The 23,625-nt window shown below is 42.4% G+C and overlaps 1 protein-coding gene across 1 annotated transcript; it reads right to left on the bottom strand.

Moving 5' to 3' along the window:
* Positions 1-1,200: 1,200 nt before the first annotated feature.
* Positions 1,201-15,105, bottom strand: METAP2 (methionyl aminopeptidase 2). Its single transcript, XM_072332838.1, has 11 exons — positions 14,841-15,105; positions 14,254-14,355; positions 11,327-11,392; positions 10,905-11,007; positions 8,232-8,393; positions 6,365-6,546; positions 6,186-6,280; positions 6,002-6,098; positions 5,414-5,517; positions 2,842-2,957; positions 1,201-2,021 (listed from the first exon to the last, which is right to left on the bottom strand). Exons 1-11 carry the CDS (start codon positions 14,998-15,000, stop codon positions 1,769-1,771), a joined length of 1,440 nt encoding a protein of 479 aa, XP_072188939.1. The 5' UTR covers positions 15,001-15,105; the 3' UTR covers positions 1,201-1,768.
* Positions 15,106-23,625: the final 8,520 nt, after the last annotated feature.

The raw sequence follows: 23,625 nt of genomic DNA, 5'->3' as shown, positions 1-23,625 counted from the left end.
ACACCGAGCAGAAGGGCAAAGAATACGAGGTAGAAAATAATAGTCACAGGTTGACTTCATTGTGAAGCTGCATACTGCAGGTAACAGCAACAGAACCCACATGAATCACCTGACATATTCCAATACAGACAAAGTCAAAAGTGAAGATTAGCACGCTCAAAACTAAACCGTATCACCTATCTCTACTGCTGTTCAATTCTGTCCTGCAGCACGGTGATGACCCATCAGCCCGTGTAACAGCACTGACGCCGCTACTTGATCAACAGCTGCAGAACTCCGGCCCTGGGCACCCAGCAGGTGCACATCAAGTGACACTCACTCCCCTCCTTCAGCAAGGCACAGGAAAATACCGAGACCACTTGTAGGTTGAGATAAGGACAGGGAGCTCCACTCTGTTACAGTCACAGGCAAACTCATCTTCAGGGAGATGAAAACTAGAAGAACTAGAAACAAACTGCAAACACTTCCCCCCCAGGCTTAACTTCAGTCTCCATTCTCTTGCCTCCTGCCTCAACTAGCACAGGGGCACAGATTAGAGCTTCTGTCAGCTCACAACACCTTACCTCTGCCACTCCTTCCTCATACCCTCCTGATCCTGTGTGGGGTGACTTCCACGGCATGCTGTCATTTATAACTGCTCCTACACTGACTTCCCACAGGCTGTAATTCTCAAGCACTGCTCCAGCGTGGGTCCCCCAGCGGCCATAGTAGCTACCAGCCAACCTGCTGCTGCAGAGCTCCACAGGCTGCAGCTTCCTTCAGGCCACATCCACCTGCTCCAACATGGGCTCCTCCTTCTGACTGCAGGTACAGATCTGCTGATCCTCTGCTGTCTTCATTGTGCTACATGGGGACAGTCTGCATCACCATGATCCTCAGCTGCACCGATTTCCTGCTCTGACACCTGGAGAATCTCTTCCTTTGCTGAGCCTGGCAGCCATGAGGCTTTCTCCCACATTTTCTCACTCTCACAGCTGCTACACAGCATTTTAGCTTTTAATTGCTATCCTGGCAGTACAACCAGCATCTCTCATCAAGCTCAGCTTTGGCCAGCACTGGGTCCTTCCCCCACTGCTGCAGCAAGATCTCTTTTCAGCAAGGCCAGTCCTTTGGCCCCCACTGCTACCAGAGCTTTGCCACCACAGCAGGGTTTTGCACTAAGGCTGAGGCAGGTCCAGTTTCAAGACAAGAAATGGCAAGTCGAGTTTGTAAAATATTTAATAGAGCGGTTTCCCAGCAGACTCCTGACCAGAACTGTAACCAGACTTCTAAAAAGTATATATTTATATATATATTTTAGATCTGAAAATTTGTCTTTATTTTTCTTTTCTTTTTTCTTACAAAATGGATATCAGGAAGTTTAAAAGGCAATATCATAGAGGACTTAGGCGCAGAAATCAGGTGTAGTCATTCAAAGCATTCAAGTAGGAATATGGTAATATAAATATCTGAAAAGCATCTTTTTTTTTCCCCATAAATGTTCCAAACAAAATGTATAACTCATTCCAAACTAAAACGGAGCTTTAGAGCACGTATGTCCCTGAACAGAAAAAAATAAGTAACTTTTGAAATATTTCTAAAGGCCTGAAAGCTTTTTTCCTTGGTTAGTTACATTAGAAGACTTGCCTTTGATTAAATTACTTCCTTTCCAAATACGGAAAGTATTACATCAGTCCACTGTTAAAACAGACAATAGGTTGCAAATTAATTCTGGTATAGTATGTTCCAACAAAGCCTAGTGTATCAAGGTGCTGAGGTGGCTTTGAGTTTAGTAGTCATCGCCTCGGCTGACAACCTCTTTGCACGTGGGGCGCAGCAGTATGGTGTGCTCAAACTGTGCCGTGTACGAGCCTTTAATGTCGCACAGGGGAGGATAGGGATCCACGATGCCCAGGTCGCAGAGGTTCTTCAATGCCATCAGGTATTTGCTCTCCCCCAGGCGATCCAGCCATCTGCGGCAGAAGGCAAGAGTACCAAAGTTTTCATTGATGACGTTTAGCAAGTGTTTTGCCCTCGGAAGCCTAAGGGAAGGAAGAAGAACGCACTTCAGACAGAGGCATCACCAGCAAGCATTCACTACACAAATAAAAACAAGTCATTCAATAAAGGCTCCGATTTCAAAGTATTTTCAGACCGCTAAGCCTTTCCACACCCATCAGATCTTGTATTCACGTGGGAAAGTTTCTCTTCCTGCTGCAGAAAGACATCCTTCCAAATAAGCCTGAATGCTCCAAACACCTCCCAGTTCCTTCCAACGGAGGAAGTTACGGCATGAGCATATCGCCATCTAACTACTGAAGCCAAATGAAATGCAATGGCGGGAATTCTTCCTCCAGCCCTTATTTTAAGTATGTCCACACTCCCTCTCTCTCTTTTTCCTATTACTAGTTTGTTTCATGGAGATGGAACAAATCTCAGAAACCTACCGTACTGGAACTTAAAAACCACACGATATTTTCACATACAAACAAGTGACCCTGAATAACAGATATATTCTGGGAACAACACTGAGACAAGGATTATGGCACACAACCCTAACGCAGACGCTGTTTGTTATTATTATTACTAATTAATCTATGCATTTTATATAGAGACTAAGAGACCAACAACGTCTGCATGTCATTATAGCGATCAAAACCACCAATGATCGTGTATTTTCTGCATTTCCAGACACTCTGGAATAGCTCCATGCTGTTTCAGATGTACAATCAGAGCACAGATGCTCGTTTCAGAGCACATTTCATAACACACCACCTTTGACAGCATTATTATCAAATGAAAGAAGCTGCATCATACAAAATCTGAATCCAGAGAGGGTAGTACAGTGAACAACAGCCCAACCTTATTGGCACGTGTCCCACATCAAAGTTCTTCATATAATGAGAACACTCCATATCATCGTGAACAACGCCTTTTCCTGTGCTACCAAAGGTTTCTATAGCATACACTTCACCTTCCTAAAAAGACAGGAGAAAAAAAGATAGTGTGTTACAACATGAAAGTAAATGACACCAAGCCACTCTGATGGCATCATCTCCATATAACCGATGAACAGAAGCAATCCGATGGAAATAAACTCAAATCATCAAACCAGAGGAAGAATTCAGTATGGAGATTCCACGCAGTGAATTCACAGACATCTCAATAATCAGCTACTTCTATTAATACAATTCTATTTCTTTCATGCATAAACATCAGCATGTTTCTAGTCAGTTTGTCAAAGTCACTGCAGTTGAATGTCGCCAAAGCGCACACCTACAACAGCTAAGAAAGGACATCCTACTGTGAAACATTTGTTGGGTGAAAGTAATTCTCTGTTCTTATTAGCAGGGAAGTCCTCCAGGAAATGTACTGTATAGACAGAGCAGGTAGTGCTGATCACAAAGACTTACTGCACTGAACAACTTGCTGCCCAACTCCTGCAAAGATTTTCTGTGAACAGATGCAAGTGTAAGCCTTCACCTGCTCATTTCCACTCCAACAAATTAGCTTCTTCAAGACATGAAGGCGATCTCTATCGACAAATCACTGCAGTTCTGGCCAAGAGTGTTCTGAAATGCCATTCAAGAAACTGATTCCTGCCAAGCATGTTCACATATCCCTGATTGTAGGGCTGTGAGTGGGGCTTACACAGGAAAGGGCATCAAATACTGGCAACAGGAACTGGGTCTTTCAGTTTATCAGACTACTTGGAAAGAAAACCCACAACTCGACAATAAGAAATCATATGAAAAACAGTAAGACAGGCTTCAATCCAAGGACAGACTCTCAGAGATGTCACTGAACATTCAGCTGCTCTAATAAAAGAAAAAAAAAGGCAGAAAACCAACCCACATACAAAATGTCACCACCAAAATTCCCACCCGCTTTTTCAGAATGAAGATAGTCAGAGGCTGCACTCCTCTGTCACAAAGAGCTCACGAGGTTGCAGTTTGCTGCTATACTTAGCACAGTACAGTAAGAGCCTGGCTACGTTCCACATTTTTCATGGCAAAACGTACTGTCTTTAATGGTGCAAGGTTGTGTCCTAAGTAACCTCTAGAAACTCTACAAATTAAAAGAGCCTTCTCCCCAGGGCCTCAATGTTCAATTACAACAGTCTCAAAGCTCTCGAACCCCTAAGTAAGTTTTACACCAGTAATACACTGATGATGGATCAATAATACATACAAGACATTGACAAAGCTATAACACGAAGGGCACAGCACAAACAAGGGCCTCTTCCTCCTTGCTTTCCCAACACTCTATCCTCAGTACTCTAAGAGACAAGATAAAATTGTGGATTTTTTTGCTCACATCATTAAAGTGACCAATAACCGTAACTTCTGGATGACGAGAGTGAGACTTACCTCTAAAAATAACACCGTTCAGCCCATATCTCTTTCTATTCAGCTCTTAAAAGTCTTATTCCCTCTGACAAGCTTACTAGTGATTACTGCTTATCATGAGTCAGGCTCAGAACTAAACTGAAAGCTTCTTATTGCATTACCAATCTATTAATTAAGTCTTCTTATCTTGTTAGAACACAAACTTACATCAAAATGGTGGATAAATCCGAGTTATGTATTTCAATACTGTCTTTGTTGTGACAGATACAGTTTGCTGCATCACAGAGAGCTATTTCTTTTCCTCATCTCTTGACCCAAAATCCTATTCAAACAACACCTTCCATCCATCCTCACATTAAAAACATGCTCTCTTATTTTGCATCTGCAAGGAACATCACACTGGAAGCTTTTCAAGAGGGTAGATTTAGACTAGATACAAAGAAGAAATGCTTTACTATGAGGATGATGAGACACTGGAACAGGTTGCCAAGTGCAGTTGTGGATGCTCCCTCACCAGAAGCATGCAAGGCCAGGCTGGATGGGGCGCTTTGAGCAACCTGGTATAGAGGGAGGTGTCCCTGCCTGTAGTAGGGGGTTGGAACTACATGACCTTAAAGGTCCCTTCCAATCCAAACCATTCTATGATTCTACCCTAGACAACCCTGTTTACAAAGTCTTCCACAGCTACAACAAGACAGAAATAGTTGCCAAAAATCAACAGAGCAAGGAAAATGCAAAGGACCCACAAGTCTTAACATCTTCAGTGAAGCCTCTGTGGTCCCTCAAGGTTATCCCAAAATCTCACTTCCTGTCTTTTTCCCCCTCTTGGGCACAACATTCCAATACACCATTTAGCAATGAATGTACATTGAGAAACAAATATGCAAAAGCAACATTAAGGATGTATTTTTTTCTTTTTTTTTTCCCTCTTAATTGACACCAAGATGAAGTCTCAAAAGTTATCACTAAGTATGAAGTTTTTCTCCAGTTATTATCCACTAGGATCATTAATACTACACATTAGGACTATACAGGACGGTTATTCCTTCTGAGACATAAAGAAAAGCCTTCAGAACTCCACTTACCTCCATTCTTGTGGCTTCTCCTCCTTTCACAATGGGCACAGTTTTTCCAGCATGTATCCTGTATGGTCCGATTGAGTGTCCATTCAAATTGCGAATTGGTTTCACTTTTGAAAGAAAACATTAATATTACAGGCAATCTCCTAACCAAGTGCAATTTGTTCTATTAGTCCATACAAGAAGCACAGCAGAGATCCATCGTATTGCATAGGGATAGAATAGAATTATCCATTCACTCTGTATAAATTCCAACCAAGTGACATAGATGTGAATTCTACAAATACAACATTATCAAAGACTAGCAACTTCAACAATGACAAACTCTATTAATGGAGCCAAACAGCAGGTATCAAATTACCTGTACATTTTGAAACAGTTTCTCATCCTTCATCTCATCTATTAAAAATATGCTACTTGGCAGGACAAGCAAAGAGGGTTCCTTCAGAGTGCAGCAAGCCAGACAAGAGTATATTTATGTGTGTTGTGCTACTCATGCCACACTTCTACTACAGAAGTCTTTTCAATACAATACTATTATATGTATAGAATTATATGTATTCTGAGAATCATCATTTTCACATAAGGACTTGCCTTGGTATGTTTTGCCATCAATTTCGACTTCATAAGACTCCATAACTTCTTGTATGGCCTCCCCCACATCACAGAGACGTACATCTATTCCAGCACACTGAAAATAAAGTGTAAATACAAGCGGAAAATGTTTGCAAAGCTTACTGTAAAAAACTTGGTAGATGATTGGCAAAATGACTGTTACCTTTATTCCTGTATTAGTGGCATCCTTTACAGCTTCTAATAGTCTGTCATACTTCGGATTGAACGTGACTGTAAAAGCACAGTCAATAATACGACCTGAAAGCAACAGAAGTCACTTAGCTTTAAAGTCTCTGCACTGAAATGTGCTTTCAAAATCGTAATTCATAAATGAAAACTAACCACTAATATGCGTCCCAAAATCTATTTTGCAAATATCATCATATTGCAGCACTGTTGGATCTCCGGCATTGGGAGTGTAGTGGGCAGCACAGTTATTCAGAGAGCACCCAGTAGGAAATGCAAGACCTGCATTTAAACCATTTTCCTTTATCAGCTTACGTGAGCAGTCTTCCAGTTTCTCACTGAAGGGCAGAGAGAAAAGAAAAAGAACATAACAGTTTTCATTAATTTTTCTTATGACGGCTTCAAATACATTAAACAAGAACAAAATCTCAGAAGAAAAACAGCATCCGTGTGAAATCTTTAGGCACTTGTATGTTAACTAGAGAGAGGCCCTAGACTGGAAAAATAAGCACAAGACAACTATCCCCACTTCTCTCTGTTGTTAGTTCTACTCTTCAGTGGGCAAAATGGAGCACTTTGCTGTTTTTAATCTAAATTGAAAAGATGCTTCTTTTACAAGTAACTTTTAACTCAGTTCTTCTAGAGTAACAGAGGTTACAACTAAAGCTTGGGTAAATTAAATGCCTTACTCTTTTTCCTCAAAGTTATATCCAGGTAATTGTTCAAATAGTGTAGTTCTCTCATTTACTTAAAAAAAAAAAAACCAAAAAAAAAAAAACAACAAACCATCAATTTAAAGAAGGACAATACATATATTAAATTGAAGGACTAACTACAATAAAACAACACCTTTCCAGACCAGCATTTGTCCCTGGTCTTTGTCTACTCTCAGGCTTTTAGCCACCAGAAGACTACAGATGCACGTCTATCAGTGCATACCCCTGTAGTTGCAGTGAATGATGTAAACTGCTGTTCACATCAGTGCAGCATATTCTGATTTCATTTAAGAATGCTATTCACTCAGAGCAGTCTGGAAAAAGAGCTTATTTTAATAGGTAAGTCCCCACAGCTCTAAGTATTCTACATAGAAAAGTCGTGTTTTGAGAAAATTACTGCTTTTAACTCAAGTCAAACTACGTAACTCAACACAACAGATCTGTCTCAGCCTGAATAATGATTACTAAGGCAGCTGTTTGTCTTTCGCTTTCCCTGATGGCATATCATTTCTTTCCTTTACCCTCACAGTTACCTTAGGGGCTCGGCTCTGATAAGCTTTCTTTCTACCTTACTCTTGTCAGCACAGTCCTCAGTTATATCAGGCTGCAAGCACCTGATTTTGGTAACTAAACTGCTCTGGAGCTGTGCAGCACTTGGGACTGTAGGCATTCATTCCAGATAAACTGAGGAATAGAGAAAGGAACAGTTGGAAGTGTTAAAAGAATCAGTCTGGGCAAATTATTTCTTTAAACTTGACCTTGACCACATTTATTTTAAGTAATTCATTCAGCTATTTCTTATCAACGGAGAACATTTGTCAGGGAAGACAAAGTATAGATTAAATCTACCTGCCCTGGACTGCACGTACACCCATACAATTTTCATGTCTGTTAACCCACTCCAGCCTCGGACTGCACCTACACGGCTTATCCCCATAGCATTTCACTTACAGTTCCAGAATAGCTGCTATCACTGCTTCTCTCAGCACTGCTGCCTAACTCAGAGGCAAGAGTGGCAAGAGCACAGAAGACCAAAATCAAGCTCATGCTCAAATTAACTGAATATACCAGAAAGCTGTTTGAAAATCAGTACCATTCCAGGCCCTGTAAAGCTGTACAAACTAAGGATATAGGAGTAAATTCTAAGAAAATAAGGAGGATACTGGTTGTGGATTTCAAAACCCAAATCCACACAATAATCTTAACACTGCCAATTAAGCACACAACATTAAGACCAGATTCCTCCCTGTATTGGAGAAAGAAGAAACGTCAATAGCAAAGGTCTCTGAGAAGATCTGTGTCCTCACCAGATTTCTATCATAGTCATCCCGGGTTTTATCCAGCTCATAACGTATTTCCTCACTTGTCTGTGTGCCTCCGCAGCCTCCCGAAAATCATTCCAGATCTCCTCGCTAGCTTGGTCTAGTGCTTTCTTCTCTTCGCTAGTTATTCTCCAAGCTGCAGTCCGCCTTCAAAATAAAGCATAATGAAAAGTTACGGTAAGTATAGCCACAACAGCAATGATAACTTCTGTCTAAACTGCACAGCGTTTGGTTATTCAGTCAGGCTTCCATTTCCATGCAACAGAAGAGATCCTCATTTATAAAACCTCAGAATAAAAGAAGCCCATAAAAATCAACCAGCACCACATACTGGCACCTGTGAAAAGTGATAACCTTGCAGGAAAAGAAATAACTATGTATACACAGAAACGTAACTAATATCACGAGCCAAATTACAGCAGTCATAGCACAACAGGATAGGAAAGGCAGGCTGCAAAAAAATGCAGGGAGAGGGACTTGCAGGTCCCTGTGCACTGCTCCAGAATGCAGAAAGTATCACTCTCTGGTAGGAGTCCAGGCAGTGCTCAATCAGCAGCAATGGACTGCAGTGCAAACTCCAGCAAACTGGCAGAACAACTTCTCACTCTATTTTGGTGCACGGTCACTTTGTGCAAGACAATCAGGGGATGAAAAGGTCTTTACATTGCAAAGAACCTTATCAGACCCAAAGAGTTCTGCTGCCAGAGCTGTGCTGGTTTCATCTGGGAGTTCAAAGAACGCAGCTACCAGAGGTCCTGCTTGGGTCTAAGCCCATAGGACACATGGCAAAGAGGAGGTGGAAACTAAACAACTACCAACCAGCCAAAGGACTCCCAACCAAACATTATATCTTCTAGTGGATATGGTGGTGGATAATCTTTTCTGAGCCATTTGTTCCCACCTTTTCACTCAGGTTCACAGTCTCTAGGATTTATATCTTTGACCACTAGCATTAATTTATTGCACAGTCCTGTAAAGAGTTGCACCAGTGAAAACTGGAGACTGTGCCTCTATTAGAAATGTTCACCTCTATTCTACAGTTTTCATGAACATTTCCAAGCATAAAGCACACATCTTTGCTAAGCAATATAAAGAAGGAAGCCCTGAATGCAGAGCACATAATTCCTGCGTCACTAAGAACTGCAAACAAACCAACCAACAGTGTATGTTATAATATCTACATCTACATGCAAACAGTGAGAAGCGAAGCACAGAAGATGCCACTTGGACTTCTCTATCTTTTCCTCTTTAGTCTAATCACAGATTCATTTGGGGACTACAATTATTATTACTCTTTTTACTATCTCTATCAAACACTCAGATTAAAACTAAGGACAAACCATCTGTAACTAGTAAGTCTTCTCCTTTGCTCACTCCAATAGTTTCAGGGAAAAAAAAAAAAGTTACATTTTAAGAACTTTTATTCCTTCCCATTTCTGAAGATGTAAGAGGTACAGCACAAAGGTAACGATTAAAAGGAATAAACAACATTAATGACAAAATGTTAATTAGTGATATAAGAATAGAAGTCCACAAGAGAGCAGGGAGCGTGCAGCATGCAAATGTACCGCTCTGTATGTTACCACCTTTAAGATCTTTAAAACAGAAACTAAAGAGGCCAGCAAAATGTCCACAGGACACTTGCATACAGAGCTTCCTTCTTTACATTGCACAACAAAGATGAGCGCTTTACACTTGAAAACGTTTATGAAAACCATAGAATAGAGGTGAACAATGTTCTTTTTAGAGGCATTTTTCCCCCCCAAATAAGATTCAGCTTTATTTTCAGTCTTCATTTATGAGCTACAAAACAGTCCTAACTTGAAACAGTCAGATTTGAAGCATTTTACTATCCGTCTCAGTACTGCTTCAGCTCTCTACTACTCCAAACCTGAAGTTAGCATCTGATCTGTGGAAAGACAGGCAGGAGTCACTTAGAAAAAAAATCCTCTCGGTAACAGTTCACAGCTAAGAAGAAAACTACTGAGCGTTGCACTATTCAGATCATCTGGGGGGTGTGGGGGGTTATACAAAGGATCTCATTTAACTGGGGAGGGGTTAGGGGAACATTAACATGTAGGAAGAATCTTGTTAACCGGGGAACTGACTTTCACTTGGATCAAATCACAGATAATGGAAGCACTGTGTAGGGGATGGGAAAGAAAAATCAGCCACATAACCATGCCCCCAGTCAGTTAATGATAATCTCTATACAGCTTGTCTTCCCTCAAGGTGCGTTTTATCCTTTCAATAAGAAGCAGGAAAGGAGGAAAGGAGGAAGGAATGAAATAAAATTCATCTGTCATCCAAGAAATAAAATGCTACATAACTCTCATCTCACTACATTTCAAACCTTCAGCCAGTCCTAATTCATACTAGAGTTCTGCAAGCTGTCTGCTTCTTATCCTGCTGGACCACTGGGCTCAAGGATCCCCACCTCAGGGCAATTCTGTTCATAGAGACTAAGCCATAATCAAAGGATCAGAGACAAAAGACCCCGAAGTTCTGGCCTGAAGACTTTTATTCAGTAAATTGTTAGATGATTCAGTTTAAAGAAGAAAAACTCACTTTTGAATTTGTCCATCTAGTTGCATAGCAAAAGTTTACTGTCATCTGGATGTGCTCAACCGCATAGTATTCTACACTTGAAATACTTACCCATCTTGAGTTGGTGGATATTGACATTCTTCTCCCTTTGGGTATATGTTGCTGGGAAATAGTTCGCATATCGGAATGGAAGGTGGATCTGTCTGAACCTTGGCTGTTGAGTACAATTATTAAAAGCGTTATACATGGCAAACCAGAAATCCCAAGTATCTGATTTCAAACTCAAAAGTTAAATAACACACACTACATAAGATCTTCTTTTCAGAACCTGGGCTTCTACCTGGAAGATTTCACATCATGGCACCCTCATATTACTTAATTTGGCCAACACTTACAGTGGCATTCGGGGATAACTACAGAGAAGAGAAGAGCCAAACAGCCTACAGACCCAAACCTGTCTCAACTGCCAACAACAGCACAGGCTTAGCAAAAAAATTACGCAGTTTATCTTGCAATTTCTGTTTGATACCTACGTCCTTTCTTCTTTTTCTTCTTCTTCTTCTTTTTCCCTGCTGCTCCATCTCCTTCACCCTCTCCATCTACAGAGAAACAAAGCGCTCGGATGAATGTAAAACCAAGAACCAATTTTGAATGACAATAAAACCATCTGGGCAATCTGGAAACATTTCTTTCAGAGTAAAATTTAATAGATTAAATAAAGACAGTTAGAAGCTGCCACCAAACCATCAGCATTTTCAGTCCTTACATAAAACACAGATATAAGAAAACTCTTCCAAAATTGATGACTCAAATCTACCACCAGACATGGAAAGAGTTCTTGGGAACTCTTAATACCACCTCTTCATCCACCTCCAAAGTTGCCTGGGGTTGAGGTAAGACACGTGAGAGAACTGTGTTAGACACAGCTAACAAAAAGCTGGGAACACCACCGTTACAAACACATCTTCTGATGCTTCAGCCGAAGGAACCTGATGTAAAATGCTACCAACAAAAGCCAGTAACAAGGAAAAATAACACCATACAGGTCAGAAGGAAAACAGTCTGCAGATAAGAGAAGAGAGTCACAACAAGCACTGAGTGAAAGCACTAACTGTGGGATATGCACCTCTCGGAGACTTTCACACAACACAGTATGCCAATGTCAGGAATTAACCAAGCCACATTACATTCACACTCGGGTGTTAACAATAATAACCCTGTGGACTTGGCTTATGGCTGCATTTAATGCTCAGTAACTACCTAATGTGCTTAGTATCTAACTAAACCTCAAGTAACCATTCTGAAATAAGCTCAAGGGTAAAGTTCTACACATCTACACATCCAACACTTATTTTTATCTAAGTGAAAAGTAAAATTAGGAGAACTCCTAGGGTCAATCAATCAACTACTATCTGAGTACATTCATACCAAAACTCCTATTTGCTTATTTAGTAAAATAAACACAACAAAACTGACCGGCTGTCCTGGTCAGTAGATGTCAGCTCTCTTGTGATGGTCAGTGCCATTCAAGTACTTGCAGGCAGTGATGGTTGTAATCTTGCAGCTGGGGCAAATGTAGAGCTGTGCCTATCCCCAGCTCGTTTTATCATTAAACATTTTCTTATTAAAAAAATAAAAAACCAAACGTGTAAGCATAAATAGTTTTTAACCACAATGCAGACCAGACAACCAGAATCTCCATCCCACTGCGTTTCATAGGCAGCTAACAACGTTTAATAGCACACGTATTAATTCTTTATGATGTGGTACCTTTGCTACAGTTCTTTTGACCTTGAGTCACATTTTAGATGCGACTCCAGTTAATTCTAAGAGTTAGTTTTAGATTTATTTCCTCCTGTACCTGCAAATCCTTAGCCTTAAACTGCTAATAATAATAATACAGCATTCCTTTCTTAAATGTTATCACTGTTGCCATTTGCTTATTGGGGCTTTTTTGTACATCACTGCACAGGAAATTTGTCATCTGTAAGCAAAACTAACCGGGCCTGTGCCTCCACGTCCTTGAAGATTGCTGCAGACTAACTGTGCTGCCAGGAACATTACTACTGCATCTGACCAATATCCGTTTGTCTTCTGCTTGCTTAGCCAGAAAAGCAACCAAAGATATTAGAGAAACTGAAGCCCATCCTTATGCCATTGTAGTATAGATATTAATAACTTACTACCACACATAAACGTTATCTCTCAGTACGTTTTACCACTGCCACAGAAATCTGAAAAGCATTTCCTATTTGCACCCAGATTTCAAGAAGCAGAGTCTTATTTCTGATGTCACCGTCCTTTGGGCTTAAAATGAAAAGGGCAAGGGGAGCATTACTTGTTTTTTATCTAAATGCAGCATCACACTTAAGAGACACCTCTAAGATTACACACTGCAATGGCAAACGGTGAGCACCAGAACAGGCACAACACAGAGCTGTCTCATAACACAGCATATTTTTTGTGTGTGTGAAATAATATTGTTCTTTTTCTAAAAATACACCCGAATTTAATATGAGGAAAACGGAAAGCTTACTACTTCAGTGACAGCATCGCTCTGCATTTTCTGGTTTTGAATACTTTCTAATACCCTTAATGCTAACAGATGATAGTATAGAGAGCATAAAAGAACACAGCATTGCTCATGCTCATCTGGAATTCTTCTAATGGTACAAAATGTTCACTAGCCCCCTCAATACAGCCTACCTCAGTGGTAAACTAACAGAACTTCTTAGTAGAACAATACGGCACATTTTAAGATGCTGAATCAACTTTTAAGGTTAATTCACAAGAAGGAAACTAAACAACCAACTTGAGAATCCCACTTTTAGAAGATCTATTTCCATTTAACATAATTCATTAAAATAAATGATATATATATATATTTTTAGCTGATGCTATCACAGAAAAGATACATTCAATCTGGATTTTAGTACCGGACACTCCAAGGGTACTTGGTTAGAACAGCTGTGCAGCACTGGCAGCACACAAGGTGTTCACCTTGCTTACGTATTCATCTCTCCCCAGGTCAGTTCTAATGACAAATCAGCATTACGCACAGCATGCGCAGGCACTGGTAAGGACTCTAAGATGTTCATTAATGAACTTCCTCACAGTCTTCTGGGTTTTTTTTGTTCTAAATCAAGAATAAGAGAGAGAAACTGGCACATAACTTCATACTGCCCACAGTAATACAAATGACTTACGACAATGACTTAAGTGTGCCTTAGCATTTCTCTGCAGTAACAGGATCCCTGAAAACAAGCAGCTTTAACGAAGGTGTTATCCTAGGGTGGTTTTTTTATGCATTTATTTATGGATGCCTGACAGCTCAGCTGAAGCAGAAGACATACAGACCCTCACATACAAGAAATATACAAATGTAAACCACCGGGCTCTGTATGTTTGGAGTCCAGGAGAGGGTTCAGACTGGAAGTGTCAAGTGAAAGAATGAACTTGCCTTCATCATCGTCATCTTTGTCCTTCTCTTCCAGCACTTGTTTATCCAACTGTTTTGCTACATCATCGACAGCACCTTCCATTTCTTTATCTGTTTCTTGTCCTGTTGGTCAAATAAAAGCATGACGTAGAGTAAAAGCGGAACTCCACGTCAGTACTTACAGCCCCCAAACCTTTATACGAAGACACCGCGCCACAGCCATCCTACAGACACCCCAACGGACACCCAGCGGGTTATTTGTAAGCGGATCCAACGCGTGAGCCCGCAGGGCCGCGCACATCTCGGGCTGCTCCCGAGCGATAAGGCGGGCGTACAGACACCGCCCCGCCGCGCCGCCCTGCCCGCCGTGCGCCCCGACACGCCGCAGCTCCCCGCGCACAGCCCCCACCATCACGCGGGCGGCTCTCCCAGCACCATGCCGACGCCTTTCCCCTCAGGGCGCACGAGGAACGCGGCACCCTCGCTCCCTCCTTTCCTCCTTCCGTCCGTCCCCGGAGCCCAGCGGCCGCAGCACCCCCCGGCCCCTCCGGCGAGCCCACGGGTCCCCCCGGCCCGAAGCACCCGGCCCGCCAGCGGGCGGCCCTTACCCGCGGGGCCCGCTTTGCCCTTCTTCTTCTTCTTGCGCTTCTTCTTGGCGCCATCCTCCGCGCCCGGCCCCGCCGCGCCGTCCCTGTCCTCGGGCTCCGGCGGCAGCTCGCCGTTCAGGTGCTTCTCCGCCTCGCCGTCCGCCTGCCCCACGCCCGCCATGTCGCCGCGGCCGCGCCGCCTCCACGCACGGGGCGAGCAGAGCGGCGGGGCCGGGCCTCGGCTCTATGGCGAGCGCGGGGCACGCCGGGAAGGCTGGAGGACTGCGCCGGCGGCGGGGAGGAGCGCGGGGCGGGGCGGCCTTCCTGCCTGACTCCTGTCACCGCCCCGCGCGGGGCTTGAAGCGTGTGGGACCGCGGTTGGGAGGGGGTGGGGGGCGCAGCGGTTAAGTAACGGTGCCAGCTGGAGTGGAATGTTGGTAGTTCAGCCTCTACTGTCATACCACCACCAGCATCCACCTCTGGGGCTGACAGAATAGTAGGCATCACGCTGTGCAGTGTGTGCAGCTGGCTGCCACCTGGCTTGGTACGTCTGCGTTTGCCCTGCCTGGCTTCCAGTGAGGACCTCCTTAGGCCTCCATCTTAGAATCATGAAGGTTGGAAAAGACCAGCACGCAGTCTAACCGTCAGCCCATCAGCGCCATGCCCACTGGCTGCCAGGGAGAGCACCTGGTCTCAGAAGAACAGAGAGCACCGTACATCTTGTAGCATGTCCTTAGCAGCTCAGAAAGCTTTGCCCGTTCATTACTGCCAGTAAGCTGTTCCCAACATTTGTTATGCTTTATATTAATGGATGCTACATTTTCCCGTTTCATACCCTACCAAACAGCATCAAACAGGTAGTAGGCAGAAGTGATGTGTGAAAACTGCCCTTAGTTGGAGAAGGATACTGATTTTTTTCACTTTCTTACAGTGGCTGTTGGTTGTTTCTAACCACGTGCTTCACGCAGGCAGGCACTGGCTGGGGAGCTAAGGGAAGGGCCAGTCCAAAACACACAGTAACTAAGCAGCAGGACTTAAGGCACTGTCCAGAAATACAACAGAGACGCACCTCCTACTATTTTTCTTCCAAGGAAGCAGCTCCCATTGCACCATTTTCCTGGCAGAAGAAGCTATGATCTTCAGGAAAACGCTTCTTTCAGAGTGGGTTATGTTTTAATTTGTTGTTGTTGCTGCTGTTTTCAAGCTGCGTATGTGTGAGGAAATGGCATGGAGTGGAGGGGGGAAGTTGTCTCTGACAGCTGCAGGTACATCATGGAAATAGGAGGAGGAGGGAGGAAGGAAGGACACGGCCTGCATCAGAGAGGAATCTGAACAGAAGGAGGTTGTATTTGTTTTTCTGTTTGTACTTCTGGAGATGATGCCATTAATTATGTGTTTACAACACTTCAGCTCTTCTTCCTTGCTTAGGCCCAAAGCTCATAGTCCTGACTCAGCTCCAAAAATGCATTGAGATAGGTGGGTCAGTCGTTTTGACACAGTATTTAATATCAGACCTGAAGGCTGGATCTAGTCCAAGTAAAAATATCTACTCTATGAAAGCAAATGTATCTTATAAATTGTGGAAGCTGCTCCCCACTCAATGGTTGCTGAAGACAGAGGAGGGTTGTACTTCCTCAGCCATCATCATCCATGGCATTGACTGTGGAGATGACAGCTGTCTCCTGATAATGATTCCCTTAGCACAGCAATGTCCAGCCAGCAGCCAGATTTCACCAAGGATCTCTGAGGAACACCTTGAGAACTCACTGAGAATTGCAGCTACTTCCTCTGAACCAGACTGATGTGTTAGTTTCACATCCTGCCTTATTGAGTTGGCTCAGGATGTCAGAGGTGGACACTGGTGGTATGGCAGAAACTGAACCTTCCCACCAGTATTCCATTACAACATTACATTCCTTTGTGCTGTTTTGGTAGAGAATGATGGAAAGTTGCACAGAATCAGAGGTTGCTCCAGCAGTATCTTTGAAATCCTCTCTTAATATTCATGAAGGAGTCACAAAGGAGTGAAAGCATATTTAATGACAGTCACTGAGTCATACGAAACCAGTCTTCTTTTTCATGTAACATACAAATTGGGACATCTGTCCTATAAAGTAGCAGTAGGTTGTGTCTCATGTTTTGGAGCAGTATGAACCTAAAAGAACAAGAACTGGCACTTGGATTTTCAGTTTTGTAATTGAGTTCCTATAACTCAGTCCCCTGACTTGTGAATGCATTCCTATTTGTACAGTAGTGTTTTGTGTAATCTTTGAAGCAGACTTTCAATATCTCACACAGAAAATGGTGGCTGAGCTTCACTGTTAATGTGAAAAGAATGAACAGTTTCTTTTTCACAGCTTGCTGACATAACTATCTTCCCTTGGAGTGTTTCAGCCCTTTCTCATCTTGGGAGCAATGCAACCAGTACTTACAGCTGCAGTGCCAGAGGCAGGACCCATATATTTCTTTGACCAGGTGATTTCTTTCGTTTCCAGGACATTGTTCTACTTCCCTCTTCCCCCTCACACATCCTCCAGTGTTAAATTGGAAACATTTGTTTTGTTGTAGATGAAAGCTAGAACGAAAGGGAGTGACAAGGAGATATCAGAAGTGTCCTCATATTGCCATACGCTCACTACAAATCCTCATCCCATCAGCTTTTCTCCCAGGTAATGGTGTCATGCCAGTAGTAGTGGGAGCAGGCAAGTTTCTGTAAACTAGTTTTTCAGGAAAGGCACAAATGAATCCTGAGGTAGATGTGGTCAAGGCAGAATGGGACAGCTGGGGAGTGAATGATCAGAGCTGACACCCTGCCATGCAGTGGGAGCAGAGGGAGACAAGTGGGAAGGAGGTAGTGCACAGACCCCTCGCTTCTTGAGGCATGTTACCTAATATTCATTTCTGCTGTCAACATTTCATGAGTTTAATATATTTAACATACAAATCTTGAACTAAGACTCTTGAAGACTGCATTTCAGCAGGCACAGTTCAAAGTGTGCACTGTTGGTGCAGATGTTCCCTGTTTTGGCAATGGCTGCACTAGATTGTCTCCTGCTGCGCTGCGCAGGTATTTCAGAGCTTGATCTAGGAGCGTCCTTGGGAGGAAATGTGGTGCAGTCTCAGCTGTGAAAGGGGCACTGCCAGCCTGTCCACGTGGTTCTGAGGCAGCAAAACTGTTCTGTGTGTCCTTTAATTGGTATTGCTCTCACTGAACTATCCAGCTGTTTTACTCCTCAGCCTGACTGAAGGCAGGAATCCCTTCTGTGCAGAGAAGTATACAGAAAGACATGAAGATGGTTTCTTAAATGATGATACACAAAAAGAAAAAGATCCAGTTTTGCATCAAATATCTTGTCATTCCCTGTATAAAACCACTACAGAGGACTCAAACCCAAAGGTCTCCCAGTGTGCTCTGATCCCACAGGCAGACAAGGACTCACCACTTAACATGTTGAATAAGTCTGCATCTGCCAACATGTTACAGGAACTTGGGGAGAAGCTGCAGCTCCTGGCTAGGTGTCAGACTGGATTTCCACCAGAACTTGTAAATGTGCTTACCTGCAGCTGGAGGGAACTCATTGAGGGGGCTGATTTCTGTAAACGGCAGCAGAAGATGCTATCATACAAAAGCATGAGATCCAGGAGAAGCCAGGCCTCAGAGGAGGTTAAGAATAGTATTCTGGCATCCAAACGTAAGGAGCATGAAATCACTGCCATCAGAACAGAGCAACGCAAAAAAGGCTTTACTCTACCAGCCTGCACTACAAAGAGAGAAAGAAATCCTGAGCCGGCATCAAACACACCTCCAGAAAGTGAAGGTAATGCAGTGCTGCTGCTGCACGAGTGGGCTGTGTTGGAACGTTTGGCCAAAAAAAGGAAAAAGGTGCTTTCTGTTAGGACTACTATTGGCTGGATAGGCCAATGTGCTCCAGCTTATAACTTGATATACTGCAGTTCTTTGCAAAGCATTGGTTTAGGATGTGATGAAATAGCTTTGCAGCTGAAGCAAGAGGTACAAACACTTAGAAGAACAAAGCCGGTGAAACTGGGCAATGCTTCAAGTCATTTAGCAAAGCATTTCTAGTCTCCTCTTTCAAGGTGAGTGATAGAGTCATAACAGATTGCACCAGTGGAGAACATTTGCATCTAAAGCATTTCATCCTGCGAGTGTCAGAGCTGAACCTAATGTCGGGAAACAGCCTGTTACAATTCTCCAGGTGATACTCGCCTCTTAAAAAAGAAATTAATATTAGTTTTTAAAAGCAGACTTACCTTTCCACGTGTGTTCCCAAGCACTGCATTCTGCTTTCTTTGTGTCTAGCTCCTGTTGTGCATAGTGATGCTGACCAGTCACCCATCACAGTCAACTTCTCACTTTCCTCCAACATTTGTGAGGAACAAGGTAAGAGGAGCAGGCAGCTGCTCTGGCAAGCTGGTGTGTTGCAGAGGTGGCTAGAATGGTACACTAACTGAACATACTGTTACGGATGCCTGAATGAATTAAAGAATGGATTACCATGAGAAAGGAGTAATTTTCAAGTAATAATACTCTGCCTTTTTATACAAGCTGGTTTGGAATATGCAGTCCTCTGATTATCTGTGGTCATCTGCCAATAACATTTCCTTACCTGTCGTGTGTAATCATTATGAGTCCACTTCTCTGTGCTAGCAAAATGCAGGACCAACCACTGCTTCAAGATATTATTTTAATCCTTCCCTGCTGGGAACTGTCTGACCACATGTGTTTGAGTTAATAACTTCCTCTGAACGGCAGTACTAATGCGCCCACTGAAACGTTCATCACAAGGCATTATGTAAGTTCTGCATATAATGTATGGGCAATGCTGATGATCTAAAGGGGAGGACTGCTTATTCTGCACCTTTTTTGTTTGTTTGTTTGTTATTATTATTTCTTTGAGAACACTACCATGTGAAAAAATAGTGTCTGTGCATTGCTGAAAGTGCTGCAGAGACATCTAGCATCCTAGCACAGAAGAATAGCTTTGTAAACCAATATATTGAAACAGAAGGGATTTATTACTTCTTCTGGTGTTTCCTAAAAATGCGGCATCTGATTTCCCCTGATTGTAACAAAGGAACACCTGAACCATCTGGAAATGTGTTCCTAAGGTGTTGCGTGTCCTTGGTGTCACTGTGCTGCTGAATTGGCAAGATTATTGATTCCACCTTGAGCTTTTGTGTCCACAGGCTGCCTCTTTATTCTGCTCAGTGATCTCAAGATCATTGGTCATCTTGACATTGTATACTATCCTCCAGCACTTCACCAGAGGATCTGCCAATGCACTGTACAGTCAGGCGGCTGCTGGAGATTTCTTAATCACAAGTGAATGCCTGAAGGGTGAAGATAAGCAGCTCCCACTGAACTGTCTCTACCCTTTCCTGTCTTATAGGAGCACTACACTACATTCTTAACAGTGGCAATCCTGCAGCTGTCTGGCTGTAGACCAACTGAACAGTGACACCCAGGATATGTACTACCTCTTTCTCCTTTTTCCAAGGCAAAGAATCTGCTTAAGAAAACAAATCTCAAAGCTACAGCACAATATATGCATACGAATGAACCTTACTTTCCATAGGACAGTAACACGGAACAAGGTTAACATCACATTAGTCTTTACTTACGCATCTATTTCTAATCTCTCATTCTGTTTCTCTAGGTTTGATTTTCCAGCTTTCTGACTCAAAGTGTGAAGATGTTTATCAGGATCTGCCTGATGTGTGGACACTGGAGAGACCTGAGCAAGTTCAAAAACAAATGTAACAAGCTGAGACTTTTACTTCCATAAACAAAGTTAGAGTACATGGCAATATTTTTATGCAGTAGAACACTTAACCAAACCAACAGACTTTGTGGGGAAGCGTTACTGCTCTGAAAACTCTCAGAGTTTAGTTTAGCGTTCCACTGTTCATGAAAGGGAAACATGCTTTTATTTTTGTTGGTGGTAATGGAAGGTAATGATAATCCCAACAGAAGTATTTTCAGGGATTAGTTGTGAGGCAATAGTTTTGATTAATCTGCAGATAAATTTCCCAGTAGTTGTGAAAACCTGGTCGTATATCTTTTGCAATAGAAACCGTGGCTCATTAAGGCTATTTAGCATTATGATAATGCAATGATCTGTAGCCTGTTTTCTTGTCAGGGCCTGAGAGAGGGCTGCCATAAGATACTGTGGCCAGAATCAGGCCTTGAGACTGAGACTTCTTGCTGTTTACACTTAAACCTTCTGTTTTTGCATAGCACAAGATGGACTCACAACCCTGCCAACTCACCACAGACAGTTAGCCGTGTGTTACAAATGTATGGTGGCCTCCAAATTAGTCAGTCATTCTTTATACTGACTATATTGCTAAAATAGTTTCAAAGGAAAGCAGGAGATGTCTGAAATAGCTAACATCTGCCCTGCCTGGATCGGTTACCTGAAGAAGAAGTGCTGGTATTTTATAAACGAGGCAGAGTTTAAAAGAGAAAATATTCCCTGATAACTATAAGCATTAATTACTTGCAAGGACAGTTATTCAAAGTTAACCTGTATAATTTATCTACAGCACAGCTATTAAATATTGTACTATTTAAGTGACAGTTCCTGTACACTGGCAAAAAAGAAAATTGAAAACTGATTTAGACTGAGTGAAACCAGCATTGTGTTGCTGCTGAAAATTGATGAGAATAGATTTAGCAGCTACTGGCTGTGTAAAAACTCGCACTAAGTGGTAAGGATATACATTTACAATACAGTAGTACACTGCACGTTATTCCCGGAATGGGTCTTTGTCACTGCTTTAATCCTTGGGGAACTGAGTAACCCATAGTCCAAGATAATTGATTTTGGAGCAAAAACTGGAGTTGGCTTTGTTTGACCAACCTGTGTTGGCTTCCAATAGCTGTATAATGTGATTGTAAAACAAAATGAAAGAAAAGCAATGTGACAGTTAAGCTTAATATCTGTGGCTTATCCTGGGAACAGTCTATGTTCTGATCATTAAAACTGTTGTCTTCCCACCCACAAGACATGCCACGTCCTACATGTACTTCTTTTAGAGAACACTCTAAAATGTATATGTTATTTATTCTGTCCGACTGTGGGCTTTGATACAGGCCAGGTAGCTGTTAAGAACTGAGAGAGCTCATGCAAATGCTGAGAATGCATTTCCTTACCTCTGGCACAACTACTCTGTAGTCTACCAGATCCCTGTTCCCAAAAGCTCTGCGGTCTGTTTGCTTAATTATCTAATTGAAGGCAACATTTATGCCGCAAATAAAGTGGTAGGGCCTCCCAACAAGCAAGGTGTTCCCTTTCACAGTATCTGAGCATGTTTTCTTTCCAGCATTTGCAGACCCTATTGTCCCACTGGGTTGGAAGTAAAGTGATGCCCCTCATATTGCAGTACCCTAATGATGTCACCGTGTCAGTGTCATGGAAGTTGGCTTTGTGATCCTGAATAACCGTGCTTAGCCTTGTCAGCAAAAACTTTATACTGAGCAATATTTAATGGTGAAATTTAAACAGCAAGAAATTTTGGATCAAAGACAGAAATGTTCCTTTGATTTCTATCCGCTAATGTTTTACATAATTAGCTTTCCTCAAAACTGACTGGCTTTTTTGCTCTTTTTTTTCCTTTAATGGTTTTATTTGCCTAGTGCTACTATGATGAGCTGCATGGTTTTTTTTGTAACTGCTTAAAGAGCAAAAGAAGGCATGCATGGACTCACGTACATGTAAAACAGTACATACAGAAAGTCCCATTGAAAAGAATGTCAGCCAAAGGCTGGCAGGGCTAACAGTCTGTCTGTTAGATTTGGGGCCATTCAGCCAGCCTCAAACTCTGTCTCTGTGCTTCTTTCTTATGATCCGGGACCAAAATGTTGTTTCTCTGAAAGGTGAAATAAATAATAGGAAAAAGGAATAACGCAGTGAGTGCATGTAATCCAGGATGGTGATAGTGACCTATTGAAGCGGGTGGGCTACTCTGCAGCAGGAGTGCTGGCCCTCACTGTCAGTGGATCTCTGTTGTGTGTGGGTGTGGAGGGTTGGTGCAGTCAGTTCTATTGCTTAACCACAGGTAACTTGTGACTTGTATATGAAAGTAATGTGTGATATTTTGTAGCTGAGAAACTACCATATGTTTTCTGCTGAGGTCAAACTTCATTCTTAATCAACAGAAACCTGGCCCAAGAATTCCACTTAGCAAGAACTAATCAGAGTTATATATTTTGTCCTCCCTCATGTAAACAGAAAAGAGCAAGCGTCCAACCTGAAAGAAGTTGGGTTTGACAAACCAATTATTCTACGGCATTATGGTGATTACAGAGAAGAAACTTTCCCCAGGACATGGAAGGTTCAGGCTGGCAGGACTGTCACATCAGAGCTACCATATGACGAAGCTAATTTTCCAGTGGTCAAGAGAGCAAACACGGCACAGAGAAAACTGCACTATAGACTGAATGATGGCTCATCCTTCATTTAATATCCTTTCTCACTTAAATTCCTGTAAGTGTGAAAGGCAGGGGGAGGACTTCTACAGCAGAATAATCACACAGCATGTAGCTGAACAGCTTCCAAAATCCAGTGAAAGAACAAGACCTTATTCTTTGGGCTTCTTATCAAACTCTGTTTATACGGTACCACATCTATAGTCAGTCTACAACAGCAAAGCCCAGTGTGCGTCAGGTGGGTTGAATGGCCTCAATATAAATAAATAAATAAAAAGCAGAATGAAAAATGCAGTTTTAAATTTACAGCATCAGGCTGCAACCTATTTAGAGTATAACCTTGTCTTCAACAAG

Source organism: Excalfactoria chinensis, chromosome 1, assembly GCF_039878825.1.
Source record: "Excalfactoria chinensis isolate bCotChi1 chromosome 1, bCotChi1.hap2, whole genome shotgun sequence".
NCBI classification, from domain to species: Eukaryota; Metazoa; Chordata; class Aves; order Galliformes; family Phasianidae; genus Excalfactoria; species Excalfactoria chinensis.
The sequence above is the reverse complement of the archived record's forward strand: the minus strand, read 5'-3'. Positions and strand labels throughout refer to the sequence as shown.

What these genes read in the sequence shown, in the direction of transcription:
- METAP2 (XM_072332838.1), bottom strand. Translation starts at nt 15,000, where the DNA reads ATGGCGGGCGTGGGGCAGGCGGACGGCGAGGCGGAGAAGCACCTGAAC. An exon ending in CAAAGATGACGATGATGAAG is followed by an intron (nt 11,393 to 14,253) that starts GCAAGTTCATTC and finishes GTTTCTCTGTAG; the next exon opens with ATGGAGAGGGTGAAGGAGAT. An exon ending in TTTTGGGACGCATATTAGTG is followed by an intron (nt 6,281 to 6,364) that starts GTTAGTTTTCAT and finishes TGTTGCTTTCAG; the next exon opens with GTCGTATTATTGACTGTGCT.